General features: G+C 39.5%; 2 protein-coding genes across 4 annotated transcripts; one reads left to right on the top strand and one right to left on the bottom strand.

The window, feature by feature from the left end:
• Window positions 1-1,218: 1,218 nt before the first annotated feature.
• Window positions 1,219-3,681, bottom strand: LOC102304119 (phenylethanolamine N-methyltransferase). The gene is made up of 3 exons (XM_005919664.3): window positions 3,507-3,681; window positions 2,944-3,154; window positions 1,219-2,539 (listed from the first exon to the last, which is right to left on the bottom strand). The coding sequence occupies exons 1-3, from the start codon at window positions 3,679-3,681 to the stop codon at window positions 2,101-2,103; spliced, it is 825 nt and encodes a 274-aa protein (XP_005919726.1). The 3' UTR covers window positions 1,219-2,100.
• Window positions 3,641-19,739, top strand: aldh18a1 (aldehyde dehydrogenase 18 family, member A1). Of its 3 annotated transcripts, none has more exons than XM_042219704.1 (18): window positions 3,641-3,736; window positions 8,830-8,935; window positions 10,985-11,136; window positions 11,535-11,684; window positions 12,097-12,201; window positions 12,283-12,441; window positions 13,611-13,701; window positions 14,335-14,459; window positions 14,881-15,025; window positions 15,119-15,192; window positions 15,316-15,415; window positions 15,757-15,977; window positions 16,330-16,467; window positions 16,586-16,781; window positions 16,867-16,988; window positions 17,168-17,354; window positions 18,702-18,797; window positions 18,933-19,739. In XM_042219704.1, the coding sequence occupies exons 1-18, from the start codon at window positions 3,641-3,643 to the stop codon at window positions 19,127-19,129; spliced, it is 2,460 nt and encodes an 819-aa protein (XP_042075638.1). In that variant the 3' UTR covers window positions 19,130-19,739. The 3 variants fall into 3 exon arrangements, with proteins under 3 accessions (XP_042075638.1, XP_042075639.1, XP_005919724.1); XM_042219705.1 differs by having other exon boundaries at window positions 12,283-12,435; XM_005919662.2 differs by lacking the exon at window positions 3,641-3,736 and adding an exon at window positions 8,336-8,663.
• Window positions 19,740-20,058: the final 319 nt, after the last annotated feature.

Here is a 20,058-nt window from a genome sequence, read left to right on the forward strand (position 1 = left end):
CAGTTCTTAACTGTGAGGTATTTTAAGGAAGCCACTGCGTTTCATGCTGATAAAACAGCATTTTAAAATACTAAAATGACACTTCTTATGAATTAAAAGAAAAGAAAAGGTTGTAGGTAGTCAGTTATATCTTCTAATCGCCAAGGTATCATTTATTAAACTTCAAATAGTTCTAATTAAAAACCATGGGGCAGCATTACAGTGCAGCAGATCCCTGCATAATATTTCAAAAGTGGATAAATGTACCAAAATGTGCATATTTGTCCCTTTTTGATTTATATGCTTTTGACTTTTAACACATTCTGGTTTGTCTTTATTATTCAGTGGTGGAGAGTAATTCTAATTTCTGCTTTATTGTCTAGCATTTTTCACTCTATAGTCCTAAGAGGTATAAAAGTGGAGAGACATCCTCAGTGACGCACCTTTTTTATAGTGAGTATAACTTCCTACCATCAGGACAAATGTATGGGGTTCCACCTCTGCAAACTTCTTGTGCCAGAAGTTTTTTATGCTTTGCAGTGTAATTGTTGAATAAATCCAGGTGTAACGTCGAGAGTGTCATTTGCACATAGCTGTGCTTTGATTCTGGGTGATGTTTCAGGCCCATCTTGTTAATATCTGTGATGTTTGTAACTGTGACATCTTTATTGTTGTGGTTCTGTTTATCTGAAAGCTGCCCAAAGGGGCAAATTGAATTTCTGGATTATAAATGTTACTGCTACTATATGGCATCACTAACATTTGTGTTGTGATAACATTTAAAACAAGGGTATCAAACTTAAGGCCGGGGCCCAGATTTTTTGACTTTTAAGTGTATTTTCATAAAATTTATTACTATTATTAGTTGCTCTCAACTAAGGTACCTCTAATTTAGTGTTTCATAAACACATATAAGTTTGGACACTTATTTTGTTGCTGATAGTGACAATGTGACGCAAACAACAGAATTTGCTGAGAAACAAGGGTTGAAGATGGAGATTTCAAACTGTCAAACTGTGCATATCCTAGATTATTATTAAATGTGGTGTATAGGGCCCAGAGTTCTGTGTTAGGTCCTGTGCATATGGTAAAACAGAAGATTTGCCTCACACATAAAACCAAAATCTCTGAAGAATGTTTCCAGCATCCTGTTGAATCTTTACTATGACAAATTAAAACAGTTCTCAAGGCAAAATGAACATGTGAGAGTAATACGTAATACCCAAGGCAACAAGTTAGTTTTGTTAAGCTTTTTTTAATGTTAGGGGAACACAAAATAAGCTATTAATAGTGTCTTTACACATTGTAATTAATTTAGAGTACAATTAGTAACCGTTTTGCAGCAATAATAATAAGAAGAAGAAGAACAACAACAACAACAGCAATGATATCTCTTTACTAAAGAGATGTGTTAAGGCCCATGATGAGATTTGAGGAGCAGCTCAAGATGATCAAGTAGCGACACCTTGTGTTCAATCCTTCTAATTACACAAAGACGTTTCTAGATGGCAATATAAAATGATTCCCTAAAATAGCACATAGTACCAAGAAAAATAAATAAGCATTGCATTTTTATTCATACAATCAAAAATCATCTCAACCTTTTGAGTAATTAGCAGCTGAATGAAGATAAACACATGCTGTTTACATACAGCTGGGTAATTCCTGTGGGGATTTTATGTGATATGCCTACTGTAGGACTAATGTTTACATTCTTGATGCTGTAGAAACTGCAGGAGGTGGCTGCCTTTACTAAACCAATAAGTGCTTCTGCAGCAAAATAGTCTCTCGTTTACTTTCGCTCTTAGAAAGACAGACGGAGGTCCAGAGTAACATGATGAAAATGCGAAAAAATGTGGTGGAATAAAGTGAAACATGTCATTCGTGTGGAAACTGGAATACCTTAAAATGACTAAAGCACAGGCTCTAACTCAAAACAGAAATATGTGTGCATTTTATTCTCAGCATTATCAGCAATCCACTTTCTAAATAACTGCTAAACATTTACCCAGGCTTAATCTATATTATTTCAGTCTGAATAGTGACTAATTTAATTTCTTCTTTGAGATTTCTTTTATCTGCCTTCTTTGCTTTTCTCTCACTTGTTTACTTTCTCCCTTGTTAATCCTTCTTTGCCTTTACAAAAAACACTCCAGTCACATCATCAACCCCCACCCTCATATCCTGAGTCAGTGTGTAAACCTCCAGTCGGATCAGAGTGTATCCACTCTCCTTCAAACTAGTACAGACCTGGGCCTCATTCAGTGGGACCACTGGGATCCTCACCCCAGGCCCCGCAAAATAATAACTCTCCCCGAGGGCTCCGATGAGCATGAGGTGACCACCAGGGCGCAGGAGCTTCCCGATGTGGCCAAGGGCCCTGGTGAAGGCAGCGAGGTCAGGGCTGACACTCTCCAGGCAGAAGCAGGACACCAGACAGTCGGCCCCTACCGAAGGAAGGGCGTCAGGAGCCAGGGGCTGAGAGCAGTGCACGTCAATGGGGAGGATGTCCGCGACGACCTGACGTAACTTTGCAGCTTTCTCAGTCCACGCTGAGGGCCTGTTTGAGTGAATCATCAAACTGTATAAAACAGCTCTTTCAGACTGGCACCATATTCTAATCAGTGCATGATTTTTTATCATTATCATTAAACTGGCAGGTATTTTATTCTAACTTAGACACTTTTTTCTTGTCTTATTATTAAGAAGAACGCTCCATGATAGAACCCAAAATAAATTGTTATGACACAGAAGGCAACTTCATTCTGAGGACTGTGCAAGAAAAGAGTGTTGCTTCAAGAAAATCAACAAGAAAGAGGAAAATATGTGATCTTGTTTTTCTTTCTCTCTGTCTTTGGTTAGCCATACAAAATACCAGGTATCTAATGTTCACTGAATCTTAGTAACCATCATTTTAAGCTGTACCAAGTCTTTAGCTATAGTTCAAAGTGATCTTTTCCATACCGTCGTCCCTCCAGTTTGCAGACGTGCTGTAGGTATGGTGTCCAGTCAAGACTGCATTGTCCCTCATCCTGCAGCCAGCGCCTCAGCTCCTGCCGGTTCACCTCCAGGAAGTCTGTCAGGAGCACTTTACTAAAAACCTCACAGCCACTCATCACCTGGTACAAGGTGGGACCTGAACCTATGTCCACGAGGAGCTCACCACTCATATCACCTGGGAAGAGGGGAGAAAAAAAGAGCAAAGTGAGATCATGAAGGAAAGTTTTCTTGGTTAAAACATTATCATATTAGATGTAAAGATCCTGACACTGAATCACTCAGTAAAATAAAAGTGATCATTCATTAAGTAACCTTATAGGAAAAGAAAAAGAGGTTTAGTTGCCTTTTTTAAAAATTATTATTTTTATTAGGGACAAGCTCTTCAGCGGTGCTTGGACCCACCCAAGGCTCTATTTGTTTTCTGCTACAAACTAGGAGAAGGAAAAATGGGGAGATGAAGAAGCAAATGAGTGATAAAGCAAATTTTTATTGCATTTCTGAAACAAAATACGCCAGAACCTCCTTACCTTCAGTAAAAGCTCTGTGCAGGCATGCCAGTTTCCACGGCACAATACTGTCTTTTCTTGTGAAGTCAGCCCGTGGTGGAGTGTAGTTGTACTGTAGATACGCAGCAGGATCAAATCTCCGGTAGCAGGCTTTCATGGCTGCCACTCCATTCTCTCTTCCTTTTTCTTCCATCATCCTGCTTTCTCTGCTGCGATACCTTGCACGTCTGTTTTGGCTGGTCAGTCTTCAGGTAAGCTGCTGAGACCCCTTGAGCTGAATTATATACTTGTGTCTGTGTGTCTCTGTGTGGGTGTATCTGTGGTATTATGCGTGTGCTTTTGCTTTGGGCTACTCTGAGTTTCATGGACAGAGATAGAGATCCTCTTTTTTTAGTCGATGCTGCCTGATAGCATTTGTTCTGTTCACTTTCCCTGCCCTAAGGCACTGATACCATCAGATCAGGGGGCTTCCTCCAACACTAGACCCAATAATGGACTCCTCATATGGCTTTTAGCTCCTTCACCCACCTTTCAAAAGCCTCTCATATCTACACAATCATTCCAAAGGGCCTTTTGGAGTTAAATGGCACTGAGCAGGTTTGTTCTTAGGCAACCCCTTTCGAAAATACAAACAGGTCTGTCTCAAAGACAAACAAGTTTGTCTCTGTCTTCGTTGGCCATTTCGCTTTGTGATTTTGGCACTGAGCTGCAGAGATAAGAAATATCAAGTGGTTGCAAAGTAAAGGCGGGGAAGACTGCCTCTTTACGTATGCCTCACATAGGAAGTCAAAGATTCAAAAAGAAGTTTGAAACTTGTAAAGTCTTTCACTGACACTCACAAAAAAAGGATAATGCAAAGATTGTTGTCTTGCTAACAATCTTAGCAAGACAAACAATCTTACGGTTTTTAAAATAAAGCTTTAAAAAATATAATTACAATATAATATATATATATAATATAAATATAATTACAATGCTCTTGAAATATTTTTATATATACACTCAAACAGAAAATCTTTCTCTTGCTCACCTCAAAGCATTCCTCTGTCCCCTGAGTGTCCACAGACATTTCACACTCTGGAGACTGTAACACACGTTGAGACTATTTGGATTGTTATTAGTTCAAAATATGTAAATAGTTGTGAAGCTCTGCTATTATCGTTAGGTTGAGTCTAACACATGTAAGAGCCCCATTTTAATAAAGCTAATTAGGTTTGTGGGTATTAATCAGCAGTGTAATGAAAGATTTATTTAATAAATACTTTGCAATTTAATCCTTTAAATTTAAATTCATTAGAATATGTAAATGGTTAATTATGACTGAGAAAAGAAAGAAAATACTGATACTGTCTGAAAAGAAAACGACAAAGACAGATGCATTCAGCATTTATCTGTGATCAGCATTGTTTAAGACAAACAACAATCACAATGTATAAAATCCAGGTGAAATTCCAGTACCAACCAGAAAAAACAATGCAAAGGTATCAGATGCATCAGGGCTGCTAAATCACACACAATCCACAACAATATAAAAACCACCGGGACTGGAAATATAAAAATATGTTTCCACTAAAGTTATCAGACATAATAATATATAAAATGCACATTAAACATTCTGTAACTAAGTTTCTACTACTTAAAAAAAATAAACAAATACTCTGAAAACAGATATCAATGGGAGAGAAAATCCTGCTGGATATGTACAGGGAGTGCAGAATTATTAGGCAAGTTTTTTTTTTGAGGAATAATTTTATTATTGAACAACAACCATGTTCTCAATGAACCCAAAAAACTCATTAATATCAAAGCTGAATGTTTTTGGAAGTAGTTTTTAGTTTTAGCTATTTTAGGGGGATATCTGTGTGTGCAGGTGACTATTACTGTGCATAATTATTAGGCAACTTAACAAAAAACAAATATATACCCATTTCAATTATTTATTTTTACCAGTGAAACCAATATAACATCTCCACATTCACAAATATACATTTCTGACATTCAAAAACAAAACAAAAACAAATCAGCGACCAATATAGCCACCTTTCTTTGCAAGGACACTCAAAAGCCTGCCATCCATGGATTCTGTCAGTGTTTTGATCTGTTCACCATCAACATTGCGTGCAGCAGCAACCACAGCCTCCCAGACACTGTTCAGAGAGGTGTACTGTTTTCCCTCCTTGTAAATCTCACATTTGATGATGGACCACAGGTTCTCAATGGGGTTCAGATCAGGTGAACAAGGAGGCCATGTCATTAGTTTTTCTTCTTTTATACCCTTTCTTGCCAGCCACGCTGTGGAGTACTTGGACGCGTGTGATGGAGCATTGTCCTGCATGAAAATCATGTTTTTCTTGAAGGATGCAGACTTCTTCCTGTACCACTGCTTGAAGAAGGTGTCTTCCAGAAACTGGCAGTAGGACTGGGAGTTGAGCTTGACTCCATCCTCAACCCGAAAAGGCCCCACAAGCTCATCTTTGATGATACCAGCCCAAACCAGTACTCCACCTCCACCTTGCTGGCGTCTGAGTCGGACTGGAGCTCTCTGCCCTTTACCAATCCAGCCACGGGCCCATCCATCTGGCCCATCAAGACTCACTCTCATTTCATCAGTCCATAAAACCTTAGAAAAACCAGTCTTGAGATATTTCTTGGCCCAGTCTTGACGTTTCAGCTTGTGTGTCTTGTTCAGTGGTGGTCGTCTTTCAGCCTTTCTTACCTTGGCCATGTCTCTGAGTATTGCACACCTTGTGCTTTTGGGCACTCCAGTGATGTTGCAGCTCTGAAATATGGCCAAACTGGTGGCAAGTGGCATCTTGGCAGCTGCACGCTTGACTTTTCTCAGTTCATGGGCAGTTATTTGGCGCCTTGGTTTTTCCACACGCTTCTTGCGACCCTGTTGACTATTTTGAATGAAACGCTTGATTGTTCGATGATCACGCTTCAGAAGCTTTGCAATTTTGAGACTGCTGCATCCCTCTGCAAGATATCTCACTATTTTTGACTTTTCTGAGCCTGTCAAGTCCTTCTTTTGACCCATTTTGCCAAAGGAAAGGACGTTGCCTAATAATTATGCACACCTGATATAGGGTGTTGATGTCATTAGACCACACCCCTTCTCATTACAGAGATGCACATCACCTAATATGCTTAATTGGTAGTAGGCTTTCGAGCCTATACAGCTTGGAGTAAGACAACATGCATGAAGAGGATGATGTGGACAAAATACTCATTTGCCTAATAATTCTGCACTCCCTGTACTGGTATGACTGGGTAATGTGTTAAGACGTTTTAAGGAAATGAAAATGATCATCCTACAGTGGCTAAGTTAAAAGATAGCTTGAAAACCAAAGTGGAAAAAAAAGATGTACCAGGCTTTTTTTATGCCAAAGTTTCAGCAGCAATCAAAAATGGTTTACAGTTTGTTTGTCGTCTAGATGTTTATTTGCATGTCTGACACTCCTGGATGGTCTGAGGTGCAACCTGTTGGGGTCAGACAGATGGAAACACAAAGTTGATGCTACACTGATCACTGATTAAAATGTGTTCTTTAATTTTTTTTTGACCAGTGTTTATTCCCTAACACCACTGTATATGTCTGTATAAGTTTGGGAGGAGAGGGTCTTATTGCTTTGTATTCTGAACATGACAAGATTCAATCATATCAGTGTGCACTTTTACTCGGGCTATACTCAATGTTTAGAGGTAAATGTGAATATCGGTACACTGCTCACAGTTCAAATAAAAACACGTTGAGGTTATGCAGGTATAATGTGCAGTCTGCTCAAAACTGTTAAATATTTCACGATGCTAACACTTCTAACAAGAACTGAAGACAAAGTACACCTGAGGTTGATATACCCTAGTAGTTATCAAGAGGGCGACGTGAATGTGTATGTCCTAATAATTCCATGAAATCGTTGTGGATAACACAAAAATAGTTTAAAAAAAGAGTTAAAAAGAGCCAAAAATAAACAGAATTAAAATGTTGCACCACCCACTCGCACAGACACGTTTGTGGATTAGTGCAGGCAGGAGTACGGTAAGGGTCAGTTCCTTCCCCTGAGTCAGATAGACAGATAATAGAGCAAAGGAGAGGAGGAACATGGAAGAACAGATAAAAGGGATAAAACAGACAACAGAGAAAAGAACAGGTCAGGTATAATGGAATAATACACACTTAGCCAGAACAACAGGAGTCAATTTAGTTATCTATAGTCCCAGGGGCAGTGGGGGTTCAACAGTGTGAGTCAAGTCTCCTCAGGGTTACTCTATTTTGTTGAAGCACAATAGTGTAATTACAAAAATACAAAAGCAAAATAAATTCATGTTTTGATATATGGAGTAACAGAAATATAGGTGACACGGTAATTATAGAAGTGCAGGACATGATTTCAGCATCCACCACTTCCAGTTACTTTTAAATTGACTAAATGAGAATAATAAAGGACGCATTTAATGAAAAATATTTTCGTTTCAAACTGCTGTGGCCCTCTGTATCATTACAAGTCCTAATGTGAGGTTATGGGTTGGAAAAGCATTTAGAATATATAGATTCCTTAAGTCACCATCAACACACAAGTCAGAATTTTTATTAAACAACACAATTTATTTTTGATGATCTATCTTTTGTTTTACTAGAAACTCTTACCTATTCATCACCCCTTACCTCTGGTGCTCCTCCACCAATGTCACTGGAATAGAGCACTGTCAGTATTACAGTAGTGACTAACAGCATTGTACGACAGCATGACTGTCGGGTGGCAGGGGTTTATTTTGAAAAGTGAAAAAAATTACCGTCTTCCGTTCTTCTTCCGCATTTCGCCGGCCGGCCTGACGTCATCTCCTACCACTTCACAGCCAATGTACAAGGCGTCGGTTTTTATTTTTAAATATCAGACTACAGAGTGAGAGTTATTAGTTTATTGTAGTTATCAGTATAATATCTTTAACGAATATTTTTTAAACGTTAGCGAAACGCTCCGTGTTCATTCTCTTTGCTGTAAGCTGCAGCAAAAGTTTCATCACTTAGGGGAGGAGCCGTGTCCGTCTGTGTTCAGAGCACTGCTGTGATAAATGAAGGAATCAAAGCTTAAAGAAGAAGAAGGTGAACAAGAATTAACAGAAGACAGGGGCTGGTTCGCACGCAGGACAACATATACCGGGACTTCAGGAGGTTAAGTAAGAAGAAACATCTTAATATGCATGGAGCAGGAGGTTTATTTATATTTTGACTGTGCACGTGGATGCAAGCAATCAGGTTTCATGTTGCTATGCAAGAAGACGTCTTAGGTGGATGGGAAAAGTTGATGTATTTGTCCTACTGGTGTTTCTGTCTCTATTAAAGACCATAAAAATGATCATGCTGCTGCTGAGGCTCACCCTGTGTTCAAAGATCCCCCCGGATTCACCAAGACACTTAAGCCAGCTGCTCTCCAGAAAACTGACACAAGGCAAGTAATTCAGTGCTTTATGTGCCTTAACCAAATTTCCCCTTGTGGGACAGTTAAAGGAATAGATTATTCTATGTGTTAAGATAATATTGTGGCAGTCTGGGCTGTATCAAAAAAGTTATTTCTGGTATTTTCCCCCCAAAAAGACCAAAACAAATTTAAACTTGTGTCTTGATGCCCTGTAATCTGTCAAACATATGTGAAACATATTTATCTCTAATGAATGATGAAAAGCATTTTGAGCCAGAAAGAACATTTTTGTCTCAATATAGAAGCCTCAGCTGGTTTTTGGCAAAGTCACTTTTATATATCCTTTATTTTTGGAGGGTAAAATGTGTAAATTGACATATAAAATGTATTTTTTCAATGGAAATCCGTCCATGAAAACAGGGCAAATGACATCAGATATACCATCACAGTCCTATAAAGATATTTTAAGTGACCAAAAAGGACTGTATTGATTATAATGTAGGTACAATAACACAGAGTCATGGAAAAAAAAACTTGTATAACAAATAGTTTTCCTTGTTTTATTTATAACCCCTCTGTAAAACCTGTTGACTGTCTGTTTACTAATATAAGCAAAGCTGTTACACATAGAAAACACACAAAAACATTAAAAATCTCTTTTTGGCAGTCGAACACCAGCAAGTAAATGTAATATGTCAATTGCTTTATTAATCCCAGGACAGAAACTTTTTGATATGTGGTAAATCACTTCAAAATATTAATTCTTCATGCAAATCTTTTTTCCCAGAGGACTGTCTAAGAATTGGTTATGAAAACAGACATTTTAAAGACAATAAGTATATATTGTGACTGTTGTTTCGGTTAATCATCACACATATAGACCAGTGATTGATCCAGAATTAAACAAATAATCACAAATGAAATGATAATTAAAGTGATCTTAGCAAGCTAAAAAGTTTTTATAGTGTATTGGTCACATGCTCAAACATTAAACGATTTGCTTTTGTAGGTCAGGGCAGTTTCTGACCTGCTCTACTCTGTAAAAGATGTCACCGGCTGCTCTCTTTCTCCTTTTTTTCCTTTTTTTGGTGCGCTCTCTCTGCCCACCTCTCTCACGCGCCTGATTGCTCCACAGAGATGTGTAATGTCAGCACAGGCTTTCTCTGAGTGTCCTGCTGATGTGGCAGTTTGAAGGCTGTGATTATCTGTTTCCCAGGTTGCAAATGGATGTGTGGAAGGGCCTCACACTGTTTGCTTCATTCATGTAATCAATGAAACGGAAACCCAGCAAAAAAAAAAAAAAAAAAAAATGGTTGTTTGAAGTGGTCAGTTAAAGGAAAAATATTTACCCAGATAGTGTTACATCAGCAAATGTGGAAGGGAGACATTTTTAAACTACAATAAGTAAAGAGATGTACACTCACTTGCCACATATTTGTTACACCGTGCTTGTACTGAGTTGGACTCCTTACCTTCAGATCTGCCTTAATTCTTTGTGGCATAGATAGCATCATGCATTTGCTGCAGATTTGTCCGCTCCACATTCATGATGCCCTTCTGCATGCCTTGGTTGTGACAAATATTTATTTGTATTACTGTTGCCTTCCTTTCAGCTCAAAACTGTCTGGATATTCTGCTCTGATCTCTGACATTAACAGGGGATTTTTTTTCCCAGGGAACTCTCCACTCACCGGATATTTTCTCTTTTTCTGACCATTCTCTGTCAACTAGATCAGCAGTTTTTGAAATACTCAAACCAGCTCATCCATCGCCAACAACTATGCAACATTGAAAGCCACTTAAATCACCTAATATTCACTTTAAACTCCAGCAGGTCATCATGACCGTGTCTACATGCCTAAATGCATTTAGTTGCTGCCATGTGACTGGCTGATTAGGTAACTGCATTTTGCTAGCTGTACCTCGCAAAGTGAATGCTGAGTGAATGTAATCAGGCATTATGAGATCATCTTAGTATTTAGTCTAGTGGGCAGCATCATGAACATTATGTTAGCAGCTCTTATTAAGCACAGTACTGAAAAGTTAAGTGTGATTAATAAGCAGAAAAATATCTTCCAGGTGGCCAGGGCAGGGCTCATAGCAGCTCCTTCGCACACCGCAGTGAGCTGCGTCAGGCCAAGAGGATCGTAGTTAAGCTCGGCAGTGCCGTCGTTACACGTGGAGATGAGTGTGGCTTGGCTCTTGGGAGGCTGGCCTCGATTGTGGAGCAGGTGAAAAAACAAATACAATGATGCACTCTATACATTTTAAAGATTATTGTGTAGAAAATTCTTGACACGGGGGTAAAAATCAGGTAACACAAGCTTTGACCTAACTGTTTTAAAATTCAGTGACGTGGAAACCAATCTGTGGGTTTTCATGTTTCCCATCTACTGATGATGTTTTAATGTCCCTTTTTCCTTTGATTCAACTCATTTTCTATCTCTCTGTAGACACATGTACTGTAGTACTTGCTACAGATAGTACAAAATGGACATTTATCACCAAGTTACAGAATGTATGGGTTCATAATTGGTTAAAACTGAGCTTTAAATCAAAATCATTAGTGAGCCTGAAGAGGAAGAAAATAGCCCCAGCAGTGAAACTAAATGGGTCCGTTGTCGCGCAGGTGGCTATGTTGCAGAATCAAGGCAGGGAGATGATGATTGTCACCAGTGGAGCTGTGGCCTTCGGCAAGCAAAGACTGAGACATGAGATCCTGCTGTCCCAGAGTGTTCGGCAGGCGCTCCACTCTGGACACAGTCAACTCAATGACATGGTGAGAAAAGATGGGAACTTAGGGTATCTCAGAAAATAAAGATGCTGATGTTAGCTGAAAACTTTGCCACTTTGCTGACAAGGTAACTCAAATCTTCACCAAATGCTTTAGATTTTCTTCAGTGTGAAAATACAATGAAATATCATCCCAATATAATCCCACAATAATTTCTATTATTTTGAAGCTCATTGTTTACAGTTAATTAAAACTTTATGTTTATGCTATGGTGCTTTATCAGACAGTTCACTTGAACAAACACGTGCACTTCAGTGCAAATACTATCATATGTTGCACTAGCTTACATTTATTCTTCTTTGTGTATAGAGTGTGTTGGTCACACTTTTCTGTCTAGCTTATAAATTGCACTTGGTCGGTGTGGTGTAATTTGTCTTTGTGTTTGTTTGTGTTTCAGTCTTTGCCGGTGCTGGAGGCCCGAGCCTGTGCTGCAGCTGGACAGAGCGGCCTGATGGCCCTGTATGAAGCCATGTTCACCCAGTACAGCACTTGTACAGCACAGGTGCTTTGCAAAATTCTTGCTTAATTAATTACTACTGTTTAAATTTCCCCCTCACTACATTTTCTGATTTTGTGCCATCAGGTCCTGGTGACAAATCTGGATTTCCACGATGACCAAAAGAGGCAGAACCTGAACAGCACACTGCGGGAGCTGCTGCACATGAACATCGTGCCAATCATCAACACCAATGATGCTGTGGTGCCCCCTCCGGAGCCCAACAGCGACCTGCAGGGGGTAAATGTGGGTACAGACAGCATGGGGGCACCGCTGGTTGTAGTGATGGTGGCAGCAGGGGTGGCAGACGGTGTTTATGATTTATTTTTATTTTTTTAACATCCACTATTCATTAACTACAACATTTTCTATCTTACACACACACACACGCACGCACGCACGCTGAAACACCTCTGCCACCCCCACCTTACCTTGTCAGCTCTGCAATCAACCATAAAGGCATATGTATGCAGGGAGGGGATAGACAGCAGTGCATGTGATCACCGGGCATCCTGTGAGGATAACTTACCTCTTTTTATCAGATTATTTAGCTTCACTTTCTACTGCGTTGTATTTATATTATTAATATTACTAATTATTGACTTTGGCAGCTAGAAGACTACTACTTATAAGTCAGTGGTATAACTTTAGGTTTTCTTTAATTAACAGAAAACGGTTGTTTTCGGAAAAAAAAACTTTCTAGCAAAATCGATATTTTAATAAAAATAACTACCTATTTTATGTAATTTATCTGCTAAAATTTATGCCGTGGTGAGAAATCTACACTGTATGTATGTCACAACTACAAATCTTACATTGTAACCTGGCGTGCACCTCCCTAGTAATCACAATGTTTGGCCTGTTCAGTGCTTGTGATTCATTTTGTGCTTTTTTTCGTTACATTTCCGCTGCAGTTTTTGAATTTATCAGTGAGAAAATGACAATCATTACCTCAGTGTAAGGAATAATAATCTTAGCATCAATGTAAGGACACTAATTTTCTGGTGGGAGATTTCCAAAATCTCTACAAAGATTCATCTCCAATGTCTAAATCAGCTATTAGAGTGGCCACACCCACTTTTGTATCGTTTAACTTTAGGTTGTCCTGAAAGGAGTCAGTGTTAACTTCACAGCTCTGTCCAAATGCAGTCACATCTGATGGGGAAAAAAACAACAAAAAAGGCCAAACCTCAAGCATCAAAAAGCTCTTCACAAGCTTGTCTCTGAGTTGATCAGCTCTGTTTAACATTTTCCAGATGTTGCTGCCAACAGTGTTGCAGAGTCATATGTATTAACATATTTGTGTTTCAGTTTATCTGCTTTATTCTGTCTTTAAAAAATAAGCTCATGGGTTACTCTCTGCTGCCGCTTTTCTGCCTTCAGGAGCTTACATGAGCAATTTTCTGTTTCTGCAGGTGATCAGCATTAAGGACAACGACAGCCTGGCAGCACGGCTAGCTGTAGAGATGAAGGCTGACCTGCTCATCGCACTCTCTGATGTGGAGGGTATGTGTGTCACTGCAACAACACTCTGGGTCAGCTGTTAGGTAACAACACCATCTGTCTGGTCACTTTGCTGATGGGGGGAAAAAACATCCCTCTCAGGGTCAATGGAGAGCCATATGAGAAAGACAAACACACACCTTCTGCCTTCGTGTTTGAAACTAATGCTGATGGAGCTGACACATGGCGTCCATGCACACACAGAATCACGGCTGCAGTCATTCAGCATCATCTGGATGGCTTTTAGAATATTAAATAAAACAAAACTTCAGCAGAGAAGAGTGATCATAGTAAATTATCATATGATTATGCACAATAAAAGGGTACTATCCAGGATTTTCCTTTTAAAGAGGTTGACTTATGCAAAAATAGTACCTTTCAATCATCACATAGGGCTTTCTTATCAACAGAGATCTTGCAGTTTCTTTCTATATCTGTATTATTACGTGTTTGGGATGTTTCTGAGGATATAACCTTTGCTTTGTTGTTGCTAACTAAACTATATTCACCAGCTTTGTTTATGGCTTTAGTAACATTAGCAATAAAATGGATGTGGGAACAATTTAGGCTGATGTGTAAATGCTGGTTATTTTCATCTCGAACAAATAAGTCATATGCGTAATGGTCATATTGTAGGACTATACAACAGCCCCCCCGGAACAGATGATGCCAAGCTCATTGACATCTTCTACCCTGGAGACCAGCAGTCCATCACCTATGGTACAAAGTCTAGAGTTGGGATCGGAGGCATGGAGGCCAAGGTTGGTGAAGTTTCCCATCAAGTCATTACAATAAGGAAAAGTTCAGGTTTTTCCTGTACATTTCTTTTTTTTTTTTTTTTTTTTTTGGCATCAGTTTTCTTCAGAAAATTCTTTTACATAAACCTAAATGAGAAATACAAGCGACCAACAAAACTCAGGGCAGATATCACAGACTGGGGGCAAAAATCCTTAAAATATGAGCGGTGATAAATAAAATAAGATGAACAACAAGAGGTCAGATTGTGCTTGTTATTACATGTAACGTGTTGGGATGACCCAACTCTCAGATGGTGTCTTCCAATATGATAATGCTTGCATGTCATATTGGACGCGATAAAAGATTGTACGTTTGATTGGACTGAGTATTAAAATTAAGTAAATCTTATACAATTTTTTTTTTTTAATCTCTGCTTGGCTGCAGGTCAAAGCTGCCCTTTGGGCCTTGCACGGTGGCACCTCAGTGGTTATTGCAAATGGCACCAACCCCAAAGTAACAGGCCATGTCATCACTGACATTGTGGAAGGCAAGAAAGTAGGAACCTTCTTCTCTGAATTTAAACCTGCCGGTGAGTTTACCTGAGCTGAATAATTTTTTTTTTATTGCTATAAAACTGCATCTGCAGGCTCTGATGTTTAATTCTGTCCTGACTCTCCTTCAGGCCCATCTGTGGAGGAACAGACAGAAATGGCGCGCCGTTCTGGAAGAGCCCTTGCATCTCTGCATCCAGACCAGGTGACACATGTTTTTAGATAAAGGACTCGGGCAATATCTTTTATAAACATTAAAAATGTAAACAGCTCTTTGGGTGCTTTATCACTTAAAGAGAAAAACTGAATTATTTTGTTTACTTGTCAGAGGAGTGAGATCATCTGCCATCTAGCAGATCTGCTGACTGAAAGGAAGGAAGAGATTTTGGCTGCAAACAAGATGGATATGGACCTGGCTGTCAGTGCAGGTAACAGGACACCACATCAAGTCTGTCTGGTTTTTGAAATATAAACTAGACTTGCAGAGACATTTTCTTTGTTTGATGTTTTATGTTGGTATTGCAGTGCTAGTGCTTTCACATTCTCTTAAAAAAATAAGGATAATAAATTCATGTGCCATGTATGTAACTGATTTCCAGACTTCAGTAGCTTTTGCATGTATGTTGCTACAATAACTTCAACATTGAACCTAAGGCATGACATTCTCATGTGTTGCCACCAGAGGGCGACTTTCCCTTTCTCTACATATGAGTTTTATACCTCACTACCTGCTATCAAAGTGTAACTCTGCTATGCCTTCTTTCTGTAGGCCATTTGCCTCCAGCCATGCTGAAGCGTCTCAGTCTGTCACCGGCCAAACTTAACAGCTTGGCAGTAGGTCTCCGCCAGATAGCCATGGCCGCCCAGGACAGTGTGGGTCGAGTGCTGCGCAGGACCAGAGTGGCTCATAATTTAGAGCTGGAGCAGATTACTGTACCCATCGGGTTGCTTCTGGTCATATTTGAGGCCCGACCCGACTGCCTGCCGCAGGTATTGCTGCAGAAGAACTTAAATCTTAACAAAAACATATAAAACACTTGAACATTGTTGAAAAAAATTACATATGGGACAATATCAAGACAAGGCTGATATTTGACCTCTTAATGTCCTTGTATTTCATCACACACATGTATTAGACTGGGATAAAACTAAAATGTTAGAGCTTAATGGATATATGGGGAAGTTACTATGAATAGGAGATTAACATGAATAAATAATAACACCTTGTATTTCTGCAGAACTTACCATAACACATCCTGTGCTTTATATGCTTAGCTAACTTTTTGGTTTCCATTTTTATAAATGTACTTTGTCACTTTCTCGGAACACCTGTAATAACTAGGTATCAACACTGGCAATAGCCAGTGGCAATGCCCTCCTGCTGAAAGGAGGAAAAGAGGCAGCCAACACCAACCATGTCCTCCACCAGCTCACCCAGGAAGCTCTTTCCATGCATGGAGTCAAGGAGGCTGTGCAGATGGTAAAACTGATTTCCTGCATATTTATTAAAAAGCAGTGAGAACCTTGTGCCATCTTTATAGCACTTTACCGCACACTCTTCTATCTGATGTGATTCACAAACCCGTATTTCTTCCCAGGTGAGCACCCGTGAGGAAGTGGAGGATCTGTGCCGACTGGATAAGATGATAGACTTGATCGTCCCCCGAGGTTCATCCCAGCTGGTGCAGGACATTCAGCGAGCGGCCAAGGGCATTCCTGTGCTGGGTCACAGCGAGGGAATCTGTCACGTCTATGTGGACTCAGAAGCCAGCATTGACAAAGTCATAAAAATCGGTCAGTTAGAACAGTCCCCCCCCCCCCATATAAATGCCTGTCAGTCATAACATGCCAGCGACTGACTAATGCTTTCCTCTTCTAGTGAGAGACTCCAAGTGTGACTACCCAGCTGCATGTAATGCTATGGAAACTCTGCTGATTCACCGGGACATCCTCAGGACCCCTATGTTCGACCAAATTATCGACATGCTCCGCACTGAACGGGTAAAATGCCAAATACATGCACTAAGTCAATATTCTGATTGATAAATTAAGAAAAACTGCGGCAGACTTTCAATGTTACTCATTTTTAGATACATCACTAGTCATCCAACAAAATGAAAAAGTTTTTTGTCATAATATATTAAAGTTAGAAATAATTTATTTCTGTCTGATGTGACTAGGTGAAGATTCACGCAGGCCCTCGGTTTGCCTCCTACCTGACATTCAGCCCCTCAGAGGCAAAGTCTATGCGGACAGAGTATGGTGAGCTGGAGTGCTGCATGGAGGTGGTGGACAGCATGCAGGAGGCCGTAGAGCACATACATAAGTATGGCAGCTCTCACACAGACGTTATAATCACGGAAAATGGTAGGTGATGCAATATCTCGCTGTTAGTACTTTGTTCTCGCCTAGTCTCTTTCTCTCTCCCTCTTTTTAAATACATTCTACCAATTTGCTTTTTAATTCCTTTGCCTTGTAGTTTCACAATTCCTGTCACATCTTACCTCACCATGACTGAGTAGCACCTGTCAGTTTGGTCATTCTTTTTTTGTTCCGTGTCTTAATATTCATCAAGTTTTCCTTCTCTCTCTGTTGGATTCAGTCCACCTTACGTCTCACTTTCTGCCATAGCAATTAATGAGCAGTGACAAGGTGTTGTCAGGATGAGTGCACATCCTCCCTTTGTGGACGGAGCCCATTTAAAATGTAGAGCAGCTGATTAACAGTTTAAAAGACTTCTCATAACTTTGAAACATGCTCAGACACACTTCTATCTTTGAAGTGAGCCGTCATGCTGTGTGTCCTTAACTCATCTTGAAAGAAGCTATCCTGTGCAGTTTCCAGTGTGTTCTCTCACTTTAAGGCTGTGGTCATTACCATGTGGACAAAACTGATGTCTCATATATTTTACAATTTTCTATTCACATGTGGACACTATTTAGTATCGTTTGAATGGTGGGAGCTTAGTTTTTCAGTAAGGCAAAGAAACTCAGGTTCACGTTCCTTTGAAAATATAAATATTAAAAATATTATGTGCTTTTATTCTGGCAGTCAGAATTAACTTTTAAAAAATAAAGCAAAGTGTTTACTGGTAAGATTTCCACCTTGAGGATGATCTCACGTGCAGTAGAGGATGTGTTGCTGCCATCTAGTGACTACAGAAGGAACCTCAGTGAATTCCAGACTAATCAGTTTGTATCAAAGTCGGATATTATCAGAGAGGAAGATTGATAAAAATGGTGAATACGCTGTCTTCATTAACCTGCTTGTAGATATATTTTTGGATGGATGTGCACGGTTCACGTGAATTTCATAGATTATGTCAGGGGACATATCTTTGTTTTCAGGAAAGCCTTAAAATCAGGGATGGGGGAACTCCAGGCCTCAAGGGCTGGTGTCCTGCAGGTTTTAGATGTGTCCTTGATCCAACACAGCTGATTTAAATGGCTAAATTACCTCCTCAACATGTCTTGAAGTTCTCATTTGATTCAGGTGTGCTGACACAAAGTGATATTTAAAACCTGCAGGACACCTTGAGCCCTGGAGTTCTCCACCCCTGCTTTAAATGATAGTTTTAGGTTTTATATAAGCTTTCAGTCTCATTCAGTGCATTAATGTGTCAGTTTAGCGCAGTTTCTATTCTCATTTCTTTAAATTAAGCCCCAAAAGTGTTTACAGACACAATAGCACTAATGAGATGTTTTGTTCTGTCAGAGGACACAGCAGAGAAGTTTCTTCAGCAGCTGGACAGCGCCTGTGTTTTCTGGAACGCTAGTTCACGTTTTGCAGATGGCTACCGCTTTGGACTGGGTATGTGGTGGTCTTGTGTTGACATCCTCTGTGTTGTTTTCTCTAAACCTGCCTGAATATTTTTACTCATATTTCACTGATATGTTCTCTTCATGTAGTCCTCATTATTTGCACTCTTTCTGTACTTTTCTCTAGGAGCAGAGGTAGGTATCAGCACGGCTCGTATACATGCCCGAGGCCCTGTAGGCCTGGAGGGCCTGCTCACAACCAAGTGGGTCCTGAGAGGTGATGGACACACAGTAGCCGACTTCTCGGAGCATGGTACCATGAAGTACCTGCATGAAAACCTGCCTGCTGGGCAGCCTTTAGCTGGACAGAGAGACAGCAACTAGGCCAGAGAGTCTGACAGCATTCCTTTGGCCTGACTGTTTTCACTATCTTCAACCTTTGAAGCACATAGCTGCTCAAAACAGCAATGGTTCATTTTATTACTACATTTAAAAAGATGTTCCTATTTAAGGACTAAGAGTCTGAAAATATTCTACCTCTGCTTAGGTTGGGTAAGTCAATAAGCCCCAATATTAAACTATGCAAAAACCCCAAACGGTGTTTAAACCATACAAAAAAAATACTTCACACAGATTGAGATTCGTCATTATTTTCTCATTTGAATTTGCACTGGGCAAACTAATTTTAGTAATGGTATCTTTTAATTAAATTACTTTATTTATTTTTTTAAAGATTTTGGTAGAAAACAATATTAAAACTGTTCATTTATTTACACATCTATTTAATAACTTCAAATTCCTTGCTTGATGTCATTTCTTTTTCCTTTATTTCCTGGTAATATCTCACTTTAATAATGGTTGTCTGACTATTCTCCCACTTTAACCTCCTAGGACCTGGCGTCCACATATGTGGACATCACATTTTGGGTTATTTAGACCAAAATACTCAATTTTGCTCTACATGGGCCTGATATCCACTTACGAGGACATTATACTGCCAATGTTATATCAAAATTTTAAATGAATATCCTCAAATGTGGCTCTTATTTTTCTTAAAAACAAAAATAAGGTAAAAAAAAAAAAATCTGGTAATTCTTTGTTTTTACATTCATCGGGCCCCAATATGCCCATATATCAAAGAGAAATTAAAAATGCATGCTGTGGAAGAGTTCGGGTCTTAGGAGGTTAAGCTGACAGGTCATATGGTCCCTGTCTATCTATATGAAAAGTGTGGCTGTATGCTGATTACAGATAACTAGCATGCATCTGTCTGCAGTGACTCTGATTAGCTAACATATGTCTGGTACCAAGAA

The sequence above is a fragment of the Haplochromis burtoni genome, unplaced genomic scaffold (assembly GCF_018398535.1).
Source record: "Haplochromis burtoni strain Fernald_Lab_line unplaced genomic scaffold, NCSU_Asbu1 Contig_37, whole genome shotgun sequence".
NCBI classification, from domain to species: domain Eukaryota; kingdom Metazoa; phylum Chordata; class Actinopteri; order Cichliformes; family Cichlidae; genus Haplochromis; species Haplochromis burtoni.

Bases quoted from the DNA above. Each gene is read 5' to 3' on its own strand.
- LOC102304119 (XM_005919664.3), bottom strand. From the start codon at position 3,681: ATGATGGAAGAAAAAGGAAGAGAGAATGGAGTGGCAGCCATGAAAGCC. The intron at 3,155-3,506 runs GTAAGGAGGTTC...CCCTCTTCCCAG, and splicing joins GCACAGAGCTTTTACTGAAG to GTGATATGAGTGGTGAGCTC. The intron at 2,540-2,943 runs GTATGGAAAAGA...TCACTCAAACAG, and splicing joins TGCAAACTGGAGGGACGACG to GCCCTCAGCGTGGACTGAGA.
- aldh18a1 (XM_042219704.1), top strand. From the start codon at position 3,641: ATGGCTGCCACTCCATTCTCTCTTCCTTTTTCTTCCATCATCCTGCTT. The intron at 13,702-14,334 runs GTATGTGTGTCA...GTCATATTGTAG, and splicing joins CGCACTCTCTGATGTGGAGG to GACTATACAACAGCCCCCCC. The intron at 15,416-15,756 runs GTAACAGGACAC...TTCTTTCTGTAG, and splicing joins GGACCTGGCTGTCAGTGCAG to GCCATTTGCCTCCAGCCATG.